Source organism: Urocitellus parryii, chromosome 8 (genome assembly GCF_045843805.1).
Source record: "Urocitellus parryii isolate mUroPar1 chromosome 8, mUroPar1.hap1, whole genome shotgun sequence".
Classification (NCBI taxonomy): domain Eukaryota; kingdom Metazoa; phylum Chordata; class Mammalia; order Rodentia; family Sciuridae; genus Urocitellus; species Urocitellus parryii.
Genome location: NC_135538.1, coordinates 86,162,803 through 86,185,069, shown reverse-complemented (window position 1 = coordinate 86,185,069; position 22,267 = coordinate 86,162,803). Strand labels below are relative to the sequence as shown.

The window sequence follows — 22,267 nt, the reverse complement described above, 5'->3', positions numbered from 1 at the left end:
ATCATAGGGTTGTGGTCAGGTTAAATGAGTGAATAGTGAATGGCATAATCACTCAATAAATGTTAACCTTCAACGCGTGTCACTACTAAATTACTTCCCCTAAAATGTAAGAAACTGTTTTTCCTACTTCATTCCATGCAAGTCTGTAGCTTCTAGAATGGTGCCTGTTTCAAAACAGAATGAATAAATAAATCCACTTAATCACTATTATTTCTGCATTTGCATCGTGTGTCAGAAAAATCAAAGGCAAGGAAACAAGTGAAAGTCGCCTCCTTACAAAAGTTCTTCCATTACTAGGTCATCCGAGGTCCTCGGCGACAATCACATTTCAAAAGAGGGAAAACACGCTTAGGATAGTGCCAGATACCTTTCGGGAATCACCTTAGGCAAAATTCCTCTGCAGAAAGACCTGACTGGCCCAGAGCGCGGGCAGCTCGGCGCATGCGCAACGCGCCCCGGCGCCCCGGTTGCTTCCTACGAGCTACCCGGAAGCCTTGGCTCGTCCCGCTCCCCCTCCCCCTCCGCTGCCGCTCGGGCGGAGCGTGCGGGCCGGCGGGGCGAGGAGGCGGGACACGTCGGCGCTGCTACCGCCGCCGCCGCCCCTCCTGCTGTTCCAGCTGCCGCCGCCGCCGCCGCCGCAGCCGCTTCCTGGGCTGAGTCTGCCTGAGGTCCCAGCGGCGCCAGGTGCGTTCACCCTGCCGGTCTTCAGCCAGCGTCCGCCGCCGCCGTAGCTGCCCCAGGCTCCCCACACCGCTTCCGAGATGGCGACGCGCTCCTGCCGGGAGAAGGCTCAGAAGCTAAATGAGCAGCACCAGCTCATCCTGTCGAAACTGCTGAGGGAGGAGGACAACAAGTACTGCGCCGACTGCGAGGCCAAAGGTAGCGCAGACGGCGCCGCCGCCCTGTAGGGGCCTCCTGCGACCGGTGACCTTCCCGCAGCCGCTGCGCCTCGGCTGAGCTGCCGGGCCGGCCCTAAAGCCAGGGCTGATGGATGGGTGGGCGCGGGGCTCCCGGTGACGGTCGCCTCCGCCAGGGGCGGCGGCGAGGTCAGGCCCGCAGGCCGGTCGGTGTCCTCGGCCTCGGCTCTTCACCCGCCTGGGGCGGAGCCGGTGCCTGCGTCTCGGTGCTCCTACCCTCCACAGGGCTGGGCTTGGGAGCGCGGAACCCGGCGTCGGCCTGGGTAGTGCTTAGGGTTAAAGAATTGCCCTGCTGCCTCTGTTCACAGCTGCCTCTGTGGGTGGGGCCGCTCTTAGGTCTTGGCCTTCTCTTCGACCCTACAGAGTGACCATATTCTCCTTTTGGGGGCTCTATTGCTCGTTCTCCTAGACGGAGCCCTATCTGCTTGCCCACCTGACAGCTTTTGTACAGGGTTCTTGCTTCTGTTTCATTAAAAAGGGCATGGGTGTCCTTTTTGGTGGGTTGGAGCTTTCCTGAATAACTGGGAAAGGATCTTAATAATAGTAGTATTGCTTTTTAGTCTGGCTATTAGCCAGAATGAAGAGGAATTTCATTATATGAATTGGACAGTGGGCTTACAGATCTTGAAGGTTTTAGTGGTTAGATTCTCTCAGATAAGCTATGTGGGGAGAATATGTGGACACAGGTTTGTCAGCCTCTTAAACGTTGAAGGTGCATTTTAAAGAACCAGAGATGGAAAAGACCTAATTTTAGTTTGTTCAGTTGGAGGGCTTCTGCCTGAGCCTTTGAAATAGATACACTATTTTTAGCTGATAGTTTTGTGTTTGGAGATCTGATTTATACTTAAAGTCTTGTAAGTAATCTCATGGGGAATATTGTTTCAGATTTTAACCAAACCTCTCGTGTAGTTAGGAAAAAATGTTAATTGTAAGTTAGTTTATTTAATTATTCAGTGAGCAATAGGTAGTTCTTTGAAGAAGGAGACAATCAGTCTTTGGGGGTGTTGTTGAAGATTTCTGCATTATTTAACCTAGACTTTTCTTGAAGATTTACTATTCTTTATCAGTACTGAATAAATAAGTCACTGTCAGTAGACTGATAATATTTGATCAGACTGAGTCACACAGCATCAGCAAGTTACCTCACTGTCATAACAGGTATTAGATTATTGTAAGGATCAATTAGGTGGGAATAATGTAACTAGATCATTTTATGAAGCACTTTCAATATCTTAATAACTTGATTGAATCAGCCTTGTAGTTATCCCATGTAATTTTTAGGTATTGAGTTAAAAAAACCTACATATCTGATTTTTTGTAGTAATATTTGTTTGCTTAATGCTTGATTATGTGTGTAGTTATTTGGTGATACTCTATTGTATTGAGGCTCAGTTGCTTGCTTATCACTGTACTAGTAAAACACTTAAAGACAGACTTTAAGAGATCAGAAAATGAAAGGAGCTGAAGTTATAGTCATATTTGTCATTTTGTGTAATAAATAACATGGTTAAGTAGAGATGTTGGTAAATGTTAAATCTATTAATAATTGAGTAATGATAGCTTCAGTGGTTAACTTTTATTTATTGAAATAATTTTAGAAGTAATTTTTATTTAAATTTCTTTCTACAAAAAGGTACTTTATAAAATCAGATTTTCATTAATTTTTCATGAAAGTAATTTTGTAGGTTTTTTCAAAGCCTTTATTAACCACACATATTAACACATTTTCATTTACTTTTTTGGGAATGGAGGGAAGAATATCATGTGCTACTCTTTTTTCTTTTTTTTCTACTGGAGATTCAACCCAGGGGTGCTTAACTACTGAGCCATATCCCCAGCCTTTTATTATTATTATTATTTTTAAAATTTTATTTTGAGAAGGGTCTCCCTAAGTTGTTTAGGGCCTAAGGTGATGAGGCTGGCTTTGAACTTGGGATTCTCCTGCCTCAGCCTCCTGAGCTGCTGGGATTATAGGTGTGTGCCATTGGGCTTGGTCTATACTTCTAAAATTAGGAAAAAAAGTTTTACTTCTGACATGAGTACAAAACATTTGTTCACTTTTTTTTTTAATATCATCATTTATTTATTTTTATGTGGTGCCGAGGATTGAACCCAGTGCCTCACACATGGGAGGCAAGTGCTCTACCACTGAGCTATAGCCCCAGCCCTCACTATTTTTATTGTCATTAAAGTCAGTGGAAAAAAGCTGAACGAGTGTCTTTAATTTTGGCTTTGTTTGGTCATTTGTTTCTTGGTTTATTTGTTTTTGAGAAGTAGAGGAAGTTGGAGAGTAGTTTCAAGGGCTCAAGAGTGCATATTTCATGGCATGAACTCTGCAGTCATGATTTAGAAAGATTTTTTTCCTTGTTGCAACTAAGTCTAGAATAATGTTAAAATGATCTTGTAAATTATTTCATTGTTTGATCTTGATCAGGAGAAAATTTCAAAGATAGGGACACTTGAAATTAAACTCAATTTTATAGTTGAAAATTTAAATTTTATACTCAATTTTATAATTTAAAATTTGACATAATTGGGAAATTGATAGATTTAAATATATTTTTGCAAAGTTTTTTTGCATCTTAGTAAGGTTGGGCCCCAGTATGGAGCCCTCTTATAGTAGAATTATTGACTTGTTACATAATTTTGGATTTATTATTATATATGCTAGGTAAAATAATAAATGTAGATAGTGAAATTCTGATTTTAAAGGACTTACAGCTCAGGTATTAAGAGGTCTCGTTCAGGATATGTAGTGATGTTTCTTCACTATCTAATGAATTGTATCAAGCTTTTCATGAATCTTGAAGCTATTTCCTAGTTAACTCAATTTTCATTTTTTCAAAGAAAGAAATCCTCCACTGGTCTTGAGCATGTATCCAAAATAAAGCCTAGGTTTTGAGATTGTCTTATTCTGTTACTTTATAGTAGTTGACAGAAATATGTCAATTGGATTTTGACATTTCTCTCTGAGTTACCAGTTTGTTTCCTGTATTTACATTATTTAGGAAGGAAGAAGAAAAGGATAGCATAGATGCCAGTTTCCTGCTTGTGATCCTACACTTATCAGATATGTTGAGCAACTGGAGAATAAGAACAGGCAGATGGTACTACACTTTACCCCAGCTGCATTCCTGACTCTGTGGGAGTTTTAAAGGCACTCTGTGATTATTAGTGGCAATGTGGGATGGTGAGGACTGAGAGAGCCCCTCACCAACCTAAAATTTAGTTTTCAGAATCTAAAGCTTCCCCACAGGTAATCATGAATATTAATTTGTCCAATTTTGGGGTGGTCAGACATAGGTTTTTGGATCCTAGAGATCATTTTGTTTAGACTCTCTGGTATTGAGCAGTTAAGTTCCTTGCTCAGATCACTTATTTCTTAATTCCACAGATCTTGGAGGCCAGTTTGTTAAGTACTATATTAGATTAAAGGGTAAAAACATTTCTGAGACCTGAGTTTGGTGGTGAGTGTATATTTGTAAAATAATAATATTCAAATATTGTGCTAAATGGTATAATAATTGTTGTAAAAAATACCCCCCTCCTGTTTATTTTTGGCTCTCTTCCCCTGCACCCTGACTTTTGCCTGTTGTTTGCCTTTATAGTTTCTAGAATGCGCACATGCTCTTCCTCTCTGAAGATGCTTTTTGTCTAATCTGCTTTTACTGATGTTCAATTTTTGCTTAACTATCTTTTCAAGGAAAAAATTCCCTTTACTTCTCTCACCTTAGATTAGGCTTCCATTTTATATATTTGAGACATCATCCTGAATCTTATCACACTTAAATATTGTTGAGGTAATTATTGGGCATTCCATATCTCTGTTGGATTATAGCTGCAAGAAAGGAAAAAAATCTTGTTTATCTTGCTTGGGGTAATTTCTTCAGTCCTCAGCACAGTGTGTGGCATTTAGAACATAATTATAACTCATCAAATATCTTTTGAATAAAAGAATGTGTGAATGAGCACAGAGCCAGTAGCAACAAAGGGAGTGTTTGAAAGGGAGTACACCTGTGAAAGGGAGTGGCATTTGAAGTAACCTTGTTAGGAGTCACAGAAGTCCTATGTGATCTAGCTTCTGAAGGTGGAGTGAAATTTCACCAGCTAGAGAAGGAATTAAACGGCACAGTTGGATACACAAAAGTATAGGCTTATGAAAGGTAAAAGAGGTCTCATATGCCCTTTTTATGGTAAAGTTGTCTTTATATATATATATACTCATATTTGGTTCTGGCAGGTCAGAAGAAGAATTGGGATAGTGAAAGATTGCAGGCAAGTCACTAAGTAAGGAGGTGTTTAACAGTAGTCCAAGGAATAGGAAATAGGACCTGAACTCATGCAGTATCAATCTATCAGTCAGGGTGTATAGAACAGGAAACAGATATAATTTAGCTAATTTTACCTAAAAGGTGTTTAAAGAATAAGATACTTAAAAAATCACTGGAAGAACTGGAGGAGGTAAAGTCAGGGAGTTACTCACTGCTGGACTTTTGCTTTCAAGGTCACACATACTCTGCTACAACTGTTGCCCCAATACCTAGACTTCTTCTCATATAAAAAAATTGGTGAACTGATGGGTGAAGAAGGACTGTGGTTGCTATAAGCACTTGATTGCTGTTAGTAATTTTTGTCTGTATGGCCTGTGTCACACTTATGCTTTCCATGTGCAAATAATTGACAAAACTTAATGATTCCAACAGCTTGCTTTCTGGGATGTCTTTTAACTTTCTAACCTCTTCAAAGAGTAGACATGTGTAGAGACTGGTTGTGAGAGCCAGTCCTAGATAGAGCCTACCACAGGCAGTGAGAATAGAGACTATTTTTTTCATTGCATTCATTATTTTAGAGTTGTTATATGAACTATTTGAAATTCTTAATTAAAAATAAAGTTTACTTCAAGGAACTAATGTTTATGATGTTGATGCTTACCAGGTAAATTATTTTTAACAAAAGTCTGATTATAATTCATCTCAAGAAATTTGTCATTCTAAAAGTTCTTACAAAATGTAAATTTCAGCTGATGGATCTATTGTTCTTGTAATTTTGCCTATTTTGAAGTTTTCTCTGAAGATTGTATGCACTGATGTCAGAGCTTGGATGGAACCCACTGTTTTCTCTCTGACTTATCAGTTTAAAACTTGGGTTATATGTTGTTTCCCTTCTTTGTCTTCTAATTATTCTTTGTCTTCTTCTTTTTTAAGATTATAATGTTCTTTCATTTTTGAAGGAGTTGACATACCCAGGTCTGTAAGGTTGGGCCTTGGCTTACATCTGGAAACTTGAATTTGAGATGGTCCTTTCACCCTAATAAGAGTTTGTCTTTGTACCTAAACTGTTTGCATAAACAATGTGATTTTGCTGAATACTTTTTTTTCTGGGAGTGTGGAATTTGCAAATGTACAAGTACTACTTGACTTCCTGATAAAAGTTTAGGCACTGAGTTTCTTAGTTGGGAGTACTTTACAGGTGTTGCCACAACTCACTGCTGGGAGAATTAAGTATGTCTAATACAATCCTACTGGGAGAGAACAATTAGATGCTTTCTCCTGTTTTCTCCTGGACTTTGCTTCATATTCCTTTTAGCTTTGCTTATTGTGCTTAGTATCTTTTTGCTGTAGTAAACCATAACCAGGTATACAGCTATATGTTGAGTCTTCTGAATCCTCTTAGCAAGTTGCTGAACCTGAGGGTGGTCTTGGGGACCTCCCAACATTATTGGTAGTATATATTTTCTTCCTTTATTGTCCAGGACATGTTGAAGTCTAAGCATATTTTGGCTGGCTCTGGAACCTAGCCTACTCACAAGGGTACAGCCTAGAAGAGCAGTTTTGAACAGTAGAGGCTCTTCCTACTTTACTGAAAAGAAATAGGGGTGGAAACCTGAACTATAGAATAAGGATTTGGAGACCCAAGCGATCTAGTGCAAGAGCCTATGCTGTTAACCATATCTGATGCAGTGCTAGTTAAAAAATATTTTTTGTTGTTGAAAGTTCGTGATGTAAGATATTGTTGTTGGAAAGACTTATTTCTTCATACTAACTTAAAATATTTCCAGAGAGAAATTGCCAAGTGTGTTCACATATGTTTGCATATGTATGTGCCCATTCCTGACCCATATACAAATTCCAGACTCCCAGAAAAAAGCAGGTGTTCAGCAAAAATCACCTTATTTATGCAAATAGTTACGCATAATGAGAGACTCGTTGTTTATCATATTGCCAAGTGTGTTTAAATGTGAAAAATGTCTTCATTTAAATTTATCTCTGCATTTAATAGGAGAACCACCATAACTTCAAAATACCAGTTTAAACAAACTGAAATGTTTGTCTGACCATGAAACTTTATTTATAAATTGAGCCTACAGACAAATACTTGAATGTTTAATTTTTGTCTTCCAGATAGCTTTTTTTTTTTTTTTTCCATTATGACTTTAAGGTCAGGTACTGGTCATTTACCTGTGCTTTTTTGAACCATAGAAACAACATGATAGAATTGAAAAAAGCACTGGCCCTGTTTAAGTTGGTAAAATTAGGTTTGAATTCGAGCTTTGCCTCTGACTTGCTTAGTAATTAGTTGTCCCTGTCTTTTTTCATCCTTACTCCAATTTATTATTTTAACTCTGTTATAGTCTGTGCTCTTTCTTGAATCCTATACCTTGTGTCATATCTATGCTGGTATTTACTATAATTCTTAATTTAAAAATTCTGTTATTAAGGGTCTGTATTTTTGAGGTCTTATTGAAGTCTGAGTCATGATCATTCCTTTATACATTTTAAGGTTTTCACTGATAATTTAGGTCTTACTGAGCAAATTTACCTGGTATTATTTTTAATTATCTCAAGCTATTTTATATAACTCACAAAAATATTTATTACAGATTTTTGTTTGAAACTTTTTTACTGTAATGCTTTCTTGAAGTAATTAGAGTAAAAGCAAAGAAACCTCCACCACTTTAAGTTGACTAATAAAGTCAAGACTCCCTTTTATTCACGGGTTTTAAGAAAAAACTTGTAGGTATATTAAATTTTTGATCATCTGTTGTACATTTATCAGTGATAGCATTTTCGACATGTTGTGTTAGAGCCACGTTTAAATAAAATTTTAGTACCACATAGAAGTGATTTTAGAATTATTTCACATAAACCTTAGATAAAGCTATTGGAAACATGTTGATTTTATGTTCACATGTATTTCAAATAGAACATGTAGGGACTTAAGGGCCCAATAGGAAGAGAATTATAAACTTTCTAGTAGTCTTCATACTGCTTCCCTTTACTCCCTTAACCAATTTTTGGTCTAAATTTCACAAGAGATCTAAATGATTAGCATTATGTGATTATGATAAATCTTTAGATATCTGTCATTGGTCTTTTGTAAAGAGTGCATTTAAAGGACCAGTGGTAAGTTAAAATTGAAACATAAAAATAAAGAATTTGGTGGGAAATCATACTTAGGATAGCTTTGTCTTCGAATATAAAAAAAATTCATAAAAATTACGATTTAGTCTAGATGTTGCTTGATTCATACCTAGTACTACTGACTTCCTGATAAAAGTTTAGGCACTGAGTCTCTTGGTTGGAAGTACTTTACACGTATTGCCACAACTCACTGCTGGGAGAATTAAGTGTGTCTAGTACAGTCCTACTGGGAGAAAACAATTGGATGCTTCCTCCTGTTTTCTCCTGGACTTTGCTTCATATTCCTTTTACCTTTGCTTGTTGAGCTTAGTATCTTTTTGCTGTAGTAAACCATAACCATAATCAAAAGTTGCTTTTGGTGTCAAATAGTGGTTGTGCATGATGCCATTAAGCTAGCAGAATTAATGTTTACTGAAGTGAATTGATCATCACTGTTGTATTCATTTTCTATTGCTGTTATAAATGTTTTCCATAAACTTAATGGCTTAAAACAATACAAGTTATCACTTACAGTGCTGGAATTTAGAGTCCAAAATGAGTCTGATTGAGCTAAAAGCAACGTTTTCACACCCTTTTTCTGGAGACTTTATGGAAGAATCTGTTTCTTTACCTTTTCCAGCTTCTAGAGACCAGCTGCATTCCTTGGCTTGTGGCTCTTCTGTTCATCTTCAAAGCCAGCAGTGTGTCATCTTTAGTCCCCTACTCTCCAATATCTTTCATCATAATATTTTTTCTGACACAATTACTTTGGGTTTACCTGGATAATCTAAGATAATATTGCCATCAGTGTACTTAATTCATTCACAGTGATTACAGGGCTGTTGTTCTGCCTACTACAAGTAGATTAGTGATCAAAACTTAGAATTTTAATTTTTTTCTTTTGAGATGGCATTGCTCAGGCTGCCCTTGAGCTTGTGATCCTCTTGCCTCAGCTTTCTGAGTAGCTGGGATTACAGGTGTGTACCACTGTGCATGGCTTTTAAACTTATATTTTTATGAAAGGTACCTGCTTTGGGTATGTTTAAGAAGGTATAGGATAGAAGTGAATACAATTTTAATTGAGTATTCTAGCAGGAATTATTTAAAAATATATTCATGCTAGCATAATTTACTAGTCTCTTTGTAGTATGATCATTTATATAGAAAACCCAAGAAATTTATTAAAAAACCTTTTAGAACCAATAATTGTATTTGTCAAGGTTGTAGAAATCAAGGTGAGTATAGAAATATTTACTATTTCTATACACTAACAAATAATTGGAAGTTGAAATAAAAATTGGCATTTATGGCATAAAATATAAAAATTTAAGTGGGCTGGATTGTGGCTCAGTGGTAGAGCACTTTCCTTGCATGCATGAGGCACTGGATTCCATCCTCAGCACCACATAAAAATAAATAAATAAAGAATTGAAAAAAATCCCTGTTCATATTTAAAAAAAATATAAAAATTTGAGGATAAATTTAGCAAAGTGTGTATAAGACCTGTACACTGAAAACTACAAAAGATTCCTGAGAGAAATTAAAGAGTCCCTAAAGAAATGAAGATATATACCATGTTCATGGATTAGAAGACTCAAAAATTTAAAGATGTCAGTTCTTTCCAACTGTCTCTTTGGATTCAATATGATCTAGTCAAAACCTTAGAAGAATTTTGTTGTATTTTATCAGTTAACACATTGGTTCTGTAGTTTTTAATGAAATGTGGAGAACACCCCTGCAACATCAAAACAATTTTGAAAAGTTATATTTGAGGTCTTATGGAAACTGACTTCTGTAATTATTAAAAAGCTGTAGTTATCAAGACAGTGTGGTGTTGGTGTCAAGACATATTCAGATCAGTGGTGTTCTTAAAATAGACTCACATATATGGTCATTTATATAAACAGAAATATCAAGGTAATTCAGTGAGAGAAAGGGTAATATTTTCAACATTAACTAAATGTACCTTGAATCTTACCTCAGACCATACACAAAAGTTAATTTGAAATGAATCATAAAACTAAACTTAAGAGCAAAAACTATAAAACTTTTAGAAGAGACTGTTAGAGAATTTTGGGGACCATGAACAAGGAAAAGTTTTTTTTGGATAGGACACAAATGTACATTTTATAAATACACAACTGTGAAAATGGACTTAATTAAAAACTTTTGCTCTTCAAGTGTTTTAGTTAATTTTTTCTTTTTACTCCTGTGACCCTAAAACCTGACAAAAACATTTTTAGAAGAAGAAAAGTTTGTTTTGGGGCTTATGGTTTCAGTGGTCTCAGTCCATAAGCAGATGGCTCAATTCCTCAAGGTTGGAGGTGAGGCAGAACATTATGGTAAAAGTGTGGTGGAGGAAAGTAATTCAGGGCATGATGATTGGGAACCAGAGAGGGACTAAGCTCAGCTCACAAAATATGTACCCCAAAAACATGCCCCCAGTGACCACCTCCTCCAGCCACACTACCTGCCTGTAGTTACCAACCAATTAATTAATCTCTATTGGTAGATTAATGTATTGATTAGATTAAGGCTCATCTAACCCAATTTCACTGTTGAGCTTTCTTGCACTGTCTCACACGTGAGCATTTGGGGGATACCTAATATCTAAACCATAACAAAAATACATTTAAGAAAACAAAAAGGAAAATTATAGATTGGGAGCAAAAATATCTGATAAGGACTTTTGCTCAGAATATATTTAAATAAATACTTTAAAGCAATAAAAAATAAAATTTGTACTTGAATGTTTATAACAGCTTTATTTATAATAGCCACAGAATGGAAATAATTCAAATGTTCATCACTTGATGAATGAAGAAAATGGCACATTCATGTAATGGAATGATACTTTGGAATATAAAGGAATGAACAGTAACATGGGTGAGTCTTTTTTTTTTAATGGGGGGAGGGGCACTTGGCTACTGAGCCACATCCCCAGCCCTATTTTGTATTAATTTAGAGACAGGATCTCACTGAGTTTCTTATTAGTGCCTCCTCATTGCTGAGTCTGGCTTTGATTTTGAAATTCTCCTGCCTTAGCCACCCAAGCCGATGGGATCTGCAGAAAGGAGGAAGTGTTCTGAGTCCCTGAAGAGGTACTGAGACAAGATTTAAAAGGTTTCCTTGTTGGTTTCATTCCATCTTAAATTTCATTTTATTTCAAATCTCTTAAGTTATCCTGATCCTTTTGTGCCCACATGGATGGACTTCAGAGTAATTTACATGTTTTGTGATATAAACTTGGAGGCCAGAAGGGTCATCTTTGCAACACACATTTAAAAGATATGCATTCTTATTAATATATTTATATAGATGTTAAAGGGACTGTCATATAGCACATTTTTAACTTAAAGCAAAAATGTTTTTTCCTTTTAATTACTTTTTAAGGGGATTTTTCACTGTTTCTGATGGAAGAGAAATGCTTCTTCCTCCTGATTTTGCCTAGTTTTATTGTCAAGAAATTTTTCTGAATTTAAAATTGAGAGTGATTACTTTTTTTAAAAAATTTTATTTTATTTATTTAATTTTTGCTGGTGCTGAGGATGGAAGCCCGTGCCTCACACACATGTAGAAGTGACTACTTTATGAGGGCTTTTTATGTAACTATCATAGAAAGTTAAAAAAAAAAGATAAATTATATTACAATATTTGCTATAATTTTTCTTTTTGACATTGTTTCCCTTTCTATTTTCATGAAATTATTAATTACAAAAGCAAAGATCACTATTACTACTGTGAACTCCCTCATGTTATATTAAAATACATTTTTTTCCCCTGTGGAAATTCTATTCAATTATTGGACAGAGATTTTTCTCTTTTTTATTCACTGAAATTAGTTGTTACTTGAAATTTGTTTTTAATGGAGACAATGATTTTCACTTCAATCGATAATGCAGGGTGATTGCTTTCTTTTTGTCTTGTTCCAAATTTTGGGCAATTACATTTCTGAGAGAAGGAAGCAAAGGCTTTTTACCTAAAATAAATATTGGTCTTATTTTCAGAAAAATAACTGGGGGGACTTGAGTTTTCCAGTCCAGTAGGTGGAAACTTCAAATTGTCACTTTATACCCTAACAGGTAAGAAAAGCCATATGAACTGAACAACAACAATGAACAAACAAAAAAGCCCAGCAGTTCTTCTTAAATCTATCAGAGAAATGAAGCCACAGGGCAAACTGCTGCCCCCCAAATTGGTTAGGTAGGAATACAGAGAGTCATAATTTACTAGAGGAGAAACTGAAGAGCAGAAACGGGTAATAAGGAAAACCTAAACTGTAACTATAAATTAGTTAGGTTTAGAATGAACAGATCTGAGAATTGAAAACCCTAGGGAATTGAGTCAGATTCTTCCTGTGAATATTACAGAAAAATCTCCTTAGGCTTCTAGCAGTAGGAAGGGAAAAGGAACTATTTTGAAATATTGTACACCAGAACACTTAATTCTTAACAAGGAGTGCCTTCGGGAGAAGCTATTTAACCTTGTCAGTTTTATTAGATCCTAGTTTAACTGGCCTGGGGGAAGGGAAATACCTAACTCTCCAGTCCTGTCTCACCAAAGAAGGTGGGTAGAAAACCAGGAAGCACTTGTGAAGTTCATAGACATGAGGTATAAGGCTCACTAAAAGACCTGAGACCTAATCATAGGACTGTAGAATATCCCCTCCCCCAATCACCACATTACTTAAGTACTTTTTTTTTTTAACCTTTATTTCACTTATTTATTTTTATGTGGTGCTGAGGATGGAACCCAGGGTCCTGCATATTCGAGGCGAGCACTCTACAGCTGAGTCACATCCCCAGCCCTACTGAACTACTTTTAGCAGTTCTTTTTATACTATGTCAGGCTATCAAGAAAAAAATGACAAGACACACACAAAAAAGTCGAGGTTCTTGTTTTAAATTTTACGATGAAAGTATTTTCAAAAAACTGAAATACGGTAATAAGCTGTTTTCTGCACCTTTCTGGGATCTACATTGTAACTGGAAAACAAGTAACAATATTTTCCTGTGTTTAAATGAATATATGTATAAAACATATGTACACATAACCAAATATATAAATGACTAGATCACTATATGTTCAAATTGAATAATATTATATAATCTTTGTTTTTTACGGGGTTGGGATAACAGAACTGAACTCAAGTGCACTTGACTATTAAGCCACATCCCCAGCCCTATTTTGTATTTTATTTAGAGACAGAGTCTCACTGAATTGCTTAGCACCTTACTTTTGCTGAGGTTGGCTTTGAACTCAAGATCCCTCTGCCTCAAACTTTTGAGTGGCTGGGATTACAGGCGTGTACCACTGCTTCCAACAAGATTACATAATCTTGACTTAATATTTTATTTTATTTATTTATTTAAAAATTTTTAAACTCTTTCATCCTTTTTTTAAAAAATAACTTTATTTTATTTATTTATTTTTATGTGGTGCTGAGGATTGTACCCAGGGCCTCATACGTGCTAGGTAAGCGCTCTACTGCTGAGCCACAACACTAGCCCTTGATTTAATATTTTAAAGTTTTGAGTTTTTGTAGAGCAGAATGTCAGTCCAAAATAATATGTACCAGAGTTAAGGAACATATTTTCATATCAGTCCCACTCATCTCAGCTTTAATCTTTTTCAGACCTCAAATATTCACAAATTATTTTTAGAATTCACACCAACTAACGAGCATTATACTGATAGCAAATAAGTGACATTTAATATATGTATATTTCCCCAAAAAGAGATGATGTAATTGATCTTTATATTTAACCTGGGTTTATTATCTCTTTATAAAGTCAATGATATAGAAAAAGTTGGGATGGGGTACCCTTCTAAGTTCAAAAGTACCTAAGACATAACCCAATATAATACATTGTTCTTGAGATGATATCTTTTTGAAAAATACTTTTTACAAAAAAATTATTTGGGGGGGGAGTACATTTGTGTAAAATAGAGTATGTGTTGAGTATTAGATGACACTGAGAAATTCCGTCAAGTGTGATAATGACTTTGGTAAAGGGAGGATGTTCATTTCTTATATTGCAGGGGATAGGGGAGCATTCATTTTTTGTTGTTGTTGTTGTTGTTTTTATCAGAATGCAGGAGACTTGCTTCACAGGACTCAGCCCTTGAGCTTCTTCTCTCTTCTGTTAGGATTCACTTCTTTGCCAATCTCATCCAGTATCCTGCTTTTAGCTGTCATGCTTGCTTTTAGTCTGGGCTACCAGATATATATCTTTAGTTTTTATAAGATCTCTTCCCAAAACTCTATGGGTATAAGCTTTTGCAATATTCATTTGTTCAGTAGCTCAAAACTAACATTTCTTTACTAAAAATTTGATCTTCTTCCCCTAAGGCTGAATTGGATCTTTGACCTTCTTCCTTTGTTTGCTCCTCTGCCATTCCTCATTGTACTCTGACCTTTTCTTCATGCTAGAAACTTTGGAATTATCTTCATTGTTGACTCTACTAGTTTTAGGATTGGTCTTCTGTGATCTGTTCTAATATAGCTGATAGAGTGATCTTTTAAAAGGTAAGACATGTCAGTCATATCTTGTCTTTGCTCTGCTCAAAATTCTTCATTTTTTTTTCTGCCAGTGTAAAAACCAATCAATGCCTTACTGTGGTCCATAGTCTCGTCTTTACTCTTGAATGTACCAGTCATGCTCCTGTCTCAGAGCTTTACGCTTGTCCTTCCCACGCTTGGCATGTCTTCAACACATGCATATAGTTGGTGTTAGGTCCTTTTCAAATATACTGTACTTTAAAATCTGTCTGTCTTTGTAGAATATTGGCAGCCAGATTTTTGTTTTTTGGTTAGGGCTTAGAATGTTCTAGTCACATAGGTTTTTAGTATATTTGTTGAATGAATAAATGACTGATAAGGAGAAGGAGCTTTCCAGGCACAGGAATAATGTATACTGTCAGTTAAAGACTTTATCTGAAAAGATAAAGCAATTAAAAAGCTATTATTGCATTAGAATTCTTGTAAACTGGTGACTTGGTGCTGGAATGTGGGAGTTAATGTATCAGAAACTGCTTCTTCACAACTGAGATGCTCAACTATCAAAAACTGCTTCTTCACAACTGAGATGCTCAAGCCCAGGTATTTTTATGATCTTGTCTTCCTACTAGAAAACAACCAGAAAGGATAGGAAGATAGTCTCCACTTCACTTTTCAAATATTGAATGAGTGCATCTAATTGGTAGAAATGGTCATTCAGAATTCTAACTACAAAGGAATCAAATAGTTTTTAGTTTTCTATCCTCAGTCCAGGAAGGCACACTAGAAGTAGATTGGAATAGAGGTGTGTAAGCAAATTCACAGTGTCTACCATGGAGTCTGTCTTAGGGAATTGCATCAGAAAGAGTGAAACATCCACAGCTTGACCTGAAAAGAACCACAAAGTCCTCAGGCAGCCATGCTTTTGCCTTTGTATCTTTGGGCCTGTATAGCACATCTTCTTTTTTGTTTGCTTCATGACTGACCACTTTCCTTATTAATTTGTTTGCTCATACTTTATTAACTCCTGTGCTTATGTTACTTGCTGCTTGGCTTCTTAAAGATGCCCTACAAGACTTATTTACTGTTCCTGGGTGAAATGACCTGTCCTAATCTGGGCCATATGTGTACATCTAGTCATTTTGTTTCAGAGGCAAGAAGGCTGCAGTAATATGTAGGGGAACCATGTCTTAAGAGCAGGCAAGTTCTCCGAGGGGCCATCTGGCATTTCTAGTTAATATTAATGCAAAGTTCAGTGGAAATTTTGATTCAGAACTTTGGACAGAAGAAAAAAAGATCAAGAAGAAAGGATCAGTCTGTGAGGAAGTAGAGTGAGAATGGCCTGAAGTGTGAGAGGACAAGTAGGTGATGATTAGTCATTTGCTAAAAATAAGGGTTAGTAAGACAAAGTAGGGAATTCAGGGTTATTCTCTGCACAGAATATTTGCTAATAGTAAGTACTTTAAAATAACCTAAAAGTATTTTAAAGTATTTGTCCCCAGTGATGGGTGCTTGTTTTCTAACTTGTGGTTATAAACACCTCTACTATCAAAGCTTTGTGTGTACACTTAATTATTTCTTCAGGATAAAAATCTAAGGTCTGTGTTAAAGAGTATGCCAGGTTAAAACCCGTTTGACCTCTGTTGTCATGAGTGGTGGGTCAAGTTTACTTTTCCACCAGTAGTATGCAGACTGACTGGCCTCTGTGCCCAGTTTGTTACTGAATCTACATATTTTTAAAAAACTTCCTAAATATGGTTGATGAAAATGGTATTACACTATATTGCATTTTTCTTGTTTTTTTTTTTTCCAGTCCTGACGATCAAACCCAGGGACTTGTACAAGATGGCACATGCCTATATTTCCAGTGACTTGGGAGGCTGAGGCAAGATGATTACAAGTTCAAGACCAGCCTTAGCAATTTACTGAGACTCTGTCTCAAAATAAAAAGGTTTAGGGATTTAGTTAGCTTAGTGGTAGAGCACCCCTGGGCTTAATCCCCAGTACCCCTGCCCTGCACTGCCCCCCGCCCCCCCAAAAAGCTGATTTATCTGACTTGCTCAAAACTATGAAATAGTAAAAGGACACATGGGAGTGAACTTAAGTCCTATGGAAACCTATTATTGCTTTGTCAGCAATACAAATTAATGTGTTACCCCTGACCTTTGTTAAATGTAACTCCGCTTTTTTTCATTCTCTTTAAATTCAGTTATTATATACAGTGAGAAGGAGGTGTTAGTTCTGAGTTGTTATTATCTGTGTAATGGCACCATATTAAAAATATTAGATATTGGAGTGAGCAGTGATTATATACCAGTTATTTATTTAGCCAGTTTATTCAAACACACATTTGGCAATAATCTTGACATCTTTTAGATTTTAAATTTGAAATGCTATTTATTGGTTATCTCATGAAATAAATTTGTAATCAGTATGGAGAATAGTATAAATGAGAGAGGTATTTATAAATATCTTTCAGCTTGACAGATTTTGTAAGTGGAAAGCACTAGAACATTTATGATGAGGTAAGCAGTAAAAAAAAGCCACATTATGTTTGTTCAAACTCTTGAAATTTTAATCTGAATTTTTGAGTGACGCTAAATCACTGGACAAAAAACAGATTTGACAAGGCTTGAATTTTAGAATAGTCAGGTGAAACAGAATTATTTTATTTTATATTTTGAAACAAGGATTATTGATTCTTAAAAATTAAGCTTCATTTTATCCTGTTGACCAGCAAACTCTTAATCGGTGTAATTTACTTTTTTGCCAAAGTAACATTTAACAAACATGAGGAGAATATTGTTTTTATAGATTTTATTCTTTAAAGAACCTTCTGCCATTTGCAGTGGCACACACCTATACATACCAGTGACTCTGGAGGTTGAGACAGGACTGGATTAGATAAGTTTCTAGTCAGATTAGGGACCAGGACTTTGTAGGAAGGTAACAGGAGGAAGTACATCATTGAAGGAATGAAATGATGAAGGGAGACTTGGAGGAAAATCAGAACAGAGAAACCTCAGGTTTTAAGAAGAAGGAGATAAACAAAGTCAGGAAAATTAAATGCAATAGGGAAGAAAAGGAACTAGAAAAGGTTTTTTTGCTTTTGTATTTTTTTGGTTAACATTAACACCATTTTCTAAACAAGGTACAGTTATACATGTATGTAATCCCAGCTACTCAAGAGGCTGAAGCAGGAGGATTGCAGGTTTGAGGCCAGCTGGTGCACTTTAGTTAGACCCTATTTCAAATAAAGGCTAGTGGAACCAAGGGAAAAAAACGTTTAAAGAGGAAGAGGAAGTTGGGGATGTGAGAAAGACTGGGTTCCATCTCCAGTCTTTAGAAATGAAGAAACCAGGCCAAAGCACAAGGAAATCAACAGTTTTTCTAAGCTTCAATGAAAGGTAGAGGGTCTGTTTTGAAGCTGAACCCAGAGTGCTTCAGAACCTATTTTCTACCTGCTGTTCAGCTCTGTATGGTAAGATTTAAAAATGTGAATATCTTCAGTATGTTGGCACCATTTCTCTTTTCTTAAGTAGTCTTTTGCCTTTTTTTCTTTTTTTTTTTTTTGCACCTTTGAAAGATTTTTTATTTATTTTGTATTCTGCATTTAGTTTACTTTTGAAACAAATGCTGTTTTCCCATGAAATTCAGACAGATTCTATACTCTGAGAAAGATTGTTTGGAATTTATTTTGCAGTTGAAGGAATTATTAATACTTATGTAAATTCCTGTTGAAATAAGGCTTAGTTGACATTTTATTTGTCAGAGTTGTTTAAGAGATTGTAGTTAACTTGAATAAACAAAAAATTGACAAACAATGGTTGCTGGTGTCTGGGGAGACTGGTATTTTTGAAAAATGTAATTTTTTTAGCATGTTTTCTTCTAAGCAAGTAAAAACAATTGCTTTTGTGTGAATGAATATACTAGTGTCTTTGATATAGTATAATTGGACTTATTAAACATTTGAACACAGTATTTGAGGTGGTGGTTTTATATCATATGTATGTATGCCATCTGCTGGTGAAATGCATTATTGCTATTAACTAAATAACTGGCAATTTCTTTGAGTGAAATAATGATCCGTAGTTTCAAGAGTAGCCATAAAATTAAATTTTGGGAAAAAAATACCCATCTTGCATAATGAATTATTCTGTTCGAAATGATAATAGTATCTTGGTTGAAAAGTACTGACCTAATATGCTGATGTGCATGTGTGTGTGTGTGTTTGTGTATTCTTTTTTGAAGGTTTTGTAAATTCTAGATCTCGTTGAATGATAACATATAACAAGTAGTTTGTCTATTGTGGAAGTCACGGGCATATGTTACCATTTAACTGAATTTAAACATTTTTTTCCCCTTAGTTCCACTAGCCATATTTTAAGGATTAATAATCACATTTGTCTAAGAGCTACTGTGTTGAACAATGCAGATTGTAGTGTTTCTAACATCACAGAAAATTCAGTTTTTGAGTAGTATTTTTCTATTAAAATTTTTAAATCAGGAGGATTATGATTTTCATGAAGTAATCGTTGTTTTTAATTAATTAATTTATTTATTTATATTGGTACTGGGGATTGAATCCAGGGGCATTTAGCCACTGAGATATATCCCCAACCCTTTTTTATATTTTATTTAGAGACAGGGTCTCGCTAAGTTGCTTAGGGCCTCACTAAGTTGCTGAGGCTGGCTTTTAACTTGCAGTCCTCCTGCAATGTGCCACCATGCCTCACATTCTTAAATTCTGAATGAACCCTTTTCTTTGCCATAAATAAAAAGAGTTTATCAATAAATAACCCCATTTAACCTGGTGTGTCTATTTGGTGGGATTTAAGATTATTAAGATTTTATTATACCGTGTAATTTACTGCAGCTTAGATATATTCACTGCAAATGATTACAGTTTTCTCAAAGTGTTTTGATTGTTTTGAAAATTCGTGTTAGAGGAGATTCAAGATGGTGAATTAGAGGCAGTCTGCATTCCTTGTTCCTCCCGTGACTTGGGATTCAAACAGAGAAAATACTGTTTCTCTGCAAGGCAGCCATTGCTGCCCACTGATCCCCTGCTGTTTACCCACCAGAATTGTTTGTCCACCAGAATTGCCTGCCTTTTAAAAAAATATTATGTTTTTTAGTGATGAACACAACATCTTAATTTTATTAATTTTTTTAAATGTGGTGCTGAGCATTGGACCCAGTGCCTCACATATGCGAGGCAAGTGCTCCACCACTGAGCCATAACTCCAGCCCAACTGCCCGAGTTTTGAGCACATATTGCTCTCTGCCTGCTGCCTGTTGTCCATCATTTGCCTATTTGCCTGCCTCTTGCCTGCCCATCACCCACTGCCCAACAACGGCCTGCAGATCACCTGCCCTTGGCCTGCAGACTGCCCACAGACTGCCAGCATATTGCCCGATGCCCACTGCCCTCTGCTACCTGGATGCCCGTTGTCACAGTACTTGCAGGTTTGGTTACACATGGCTGAGGCCATCTTGGAGCGGGCACGTCTGCCTCAGTCTGGGGACACCAACTAGGGACTGGAGGTATATTGTCAGGATACCTGCAGGTCTGGTTGTACTGAGGTCTTTCTGCTAGTTGTGTTAGTGGCTGCCATCTGGCTGCCTCTTTGCAGGGTTGCTCATTTGTGTGAGTGCATCCTGGTGGTCTCCCTGCAAGTTGGAACAGCATGGAGATGGTGGTATTGCAGCAAGGCAGAGCCTGGGGAATCTAAAGCCAATGTCTGTCGATTGCAGCTGGGTTTGTGTGGGCCAGTCTGGGTCAAGCGAGCCTGTAGAATGCCAGAGACTAGGGGCAGTTGGGGGTGGGAAGCTGGGGAGCACAGGTTGGAGAAACTGGAGAAAACCAGGCTTTCTTCAGTTCAGTCTTGAAGTACATGGGACAGAAGGATCCAGTGGGAAGACTGGAAGAGGTTGTGAGAACATCTTGCTATGGGCTCACCACCCAGGTAGACCTGCACCCACCTGACTGGAGCCACCATCAAACTTAAGACAACCCTGCCTATCGCAGAGAAGGGAAGCTGAGAAAAATTTTGAAAGTCAACAGAAACTATAGTTTCAGTTTTCTGTTGAGACTTACTTTCTTTTTTTTCCCCCTTTTATCCTCTCCCACATCTTTACCATCTTTGAATCTGAGTATTTTTCATGCATCATTTATTGAGGAGTGGGATGTCTGAGTAGTATATTATAGTTTTGTTGTGTATCCTTATATTTTAACTTAAAAAAAAAATCGGTGTATGTTTTTTTCTCTCACCTGTCTGTGTTCCTGGATTCTCTTTCTCGCTTCTTTCATAGTAACACCCAATTTCTATTAATTCCTCCCTCCCTCTTACTATAAATTTTTACCTTTATCTTCTCTCCTTCTCCCATATAAACATCGCATCTTATACTACTTCTGATCCCTCATTGTCCATCATTAGAAACAGGAAATCCTTTAAACAAACTTATTGTTTATATTGTAGACAATAATTGAATACATCATTTTTGTTTATTGTGATAAAACTGTAGATGCCTTAATAGGAGCTATTTGGTTTAAAGGTGTATATTGTTTGCATTGGGTGCTGTTAATATTGGTCTCCCCCTTAAAGGTAGGTAATAGAAGCCTTCAAGGACACTACAAGACTGCCTCAGATCCATACTGCTAGATGGGAAGACACACAAATAACATGAAAAAACAAGGGATCAAAACGCCTCAAACAAACCGAGATGTTCCAACAATAGAATCCACAGACAACACAGTAGAAGAAATGACAGAGAAGGAGTTTAGAAGTTACATAGTTAGGCCGATCTTTGAAATAAAGGATGGTATTGGAGAGAAAATACAGAAAGTAAAAGATCATTCAATAAAAAGGCAGATGTTATAAAAAGAAATCAAGCAGAAATCCTTGAACTGAAGTAAACAATAAACCAAATTAAAATTTCATTTGAAAGTATTACCAACAGATTAGACCACTTAGAAGACAGAACCTTAGGCAATGAAGACAAAATATATATTATAGAAAATAGAGTCAACTGCACAGAGAATATGGTAAGAAACCATGAACAGAACTTTCAAGAAATATGGGATAACATGAAAAGACCAAATTTAAGATTTATTGGGATTGACAAAGGTGTGGCGATAACAAACCAAAGGAATACACAATCCTTTCAAAGACATAATATCAGAAAAATTTCCAAATCTAAAGAATGAATTGGAAAATCAACTACAAGAGGCTTATAGTACCCCCAAATGTACAAAATTACAGCAGACCCACACCAAGGTACATTATAATGAGAATGAGTAACATACAGAATAAGGGTAGAATTTTAAAGGCTTCGAGAGGAAAAAACTAAGTTACCTATGTGGGAAACCAATTCAGATTTCAGCTTCTTTCTTAACCCAGACTATCAACGCCAGGAAGTACTAGAATAAAATATATCAGGCTCTACAA

At 36.5% G+C, this 22,267-nt stretch overlaps 1 protein-coding gene across 2 annotated transcripts in view; it reads left to right on the top strand.

The window, feature by feature from the left end:
- Window positions 1–549: 549 nt before the first annotated feature.
- Smap1 (small ArfGAP 1) overlaps window positions 550–22,267 on the top strand; it is a 171,906-nt gene continuing 150,188 nt past the window's right edge. For both annotated transcript variants that reach the window (XM_077801688.1, XM_026391320.2), the window contains exon 1: window positions 550–879. In XM_077801688.1, coding sequence (XP_077657814.1) covers window positions 762–879 — 118 coding nt within the window. In that variant the 5' untranslated portion in view covers window positions 550–761. The remainder of the gene's footprint in view (window positions 880–22,267) is intronic.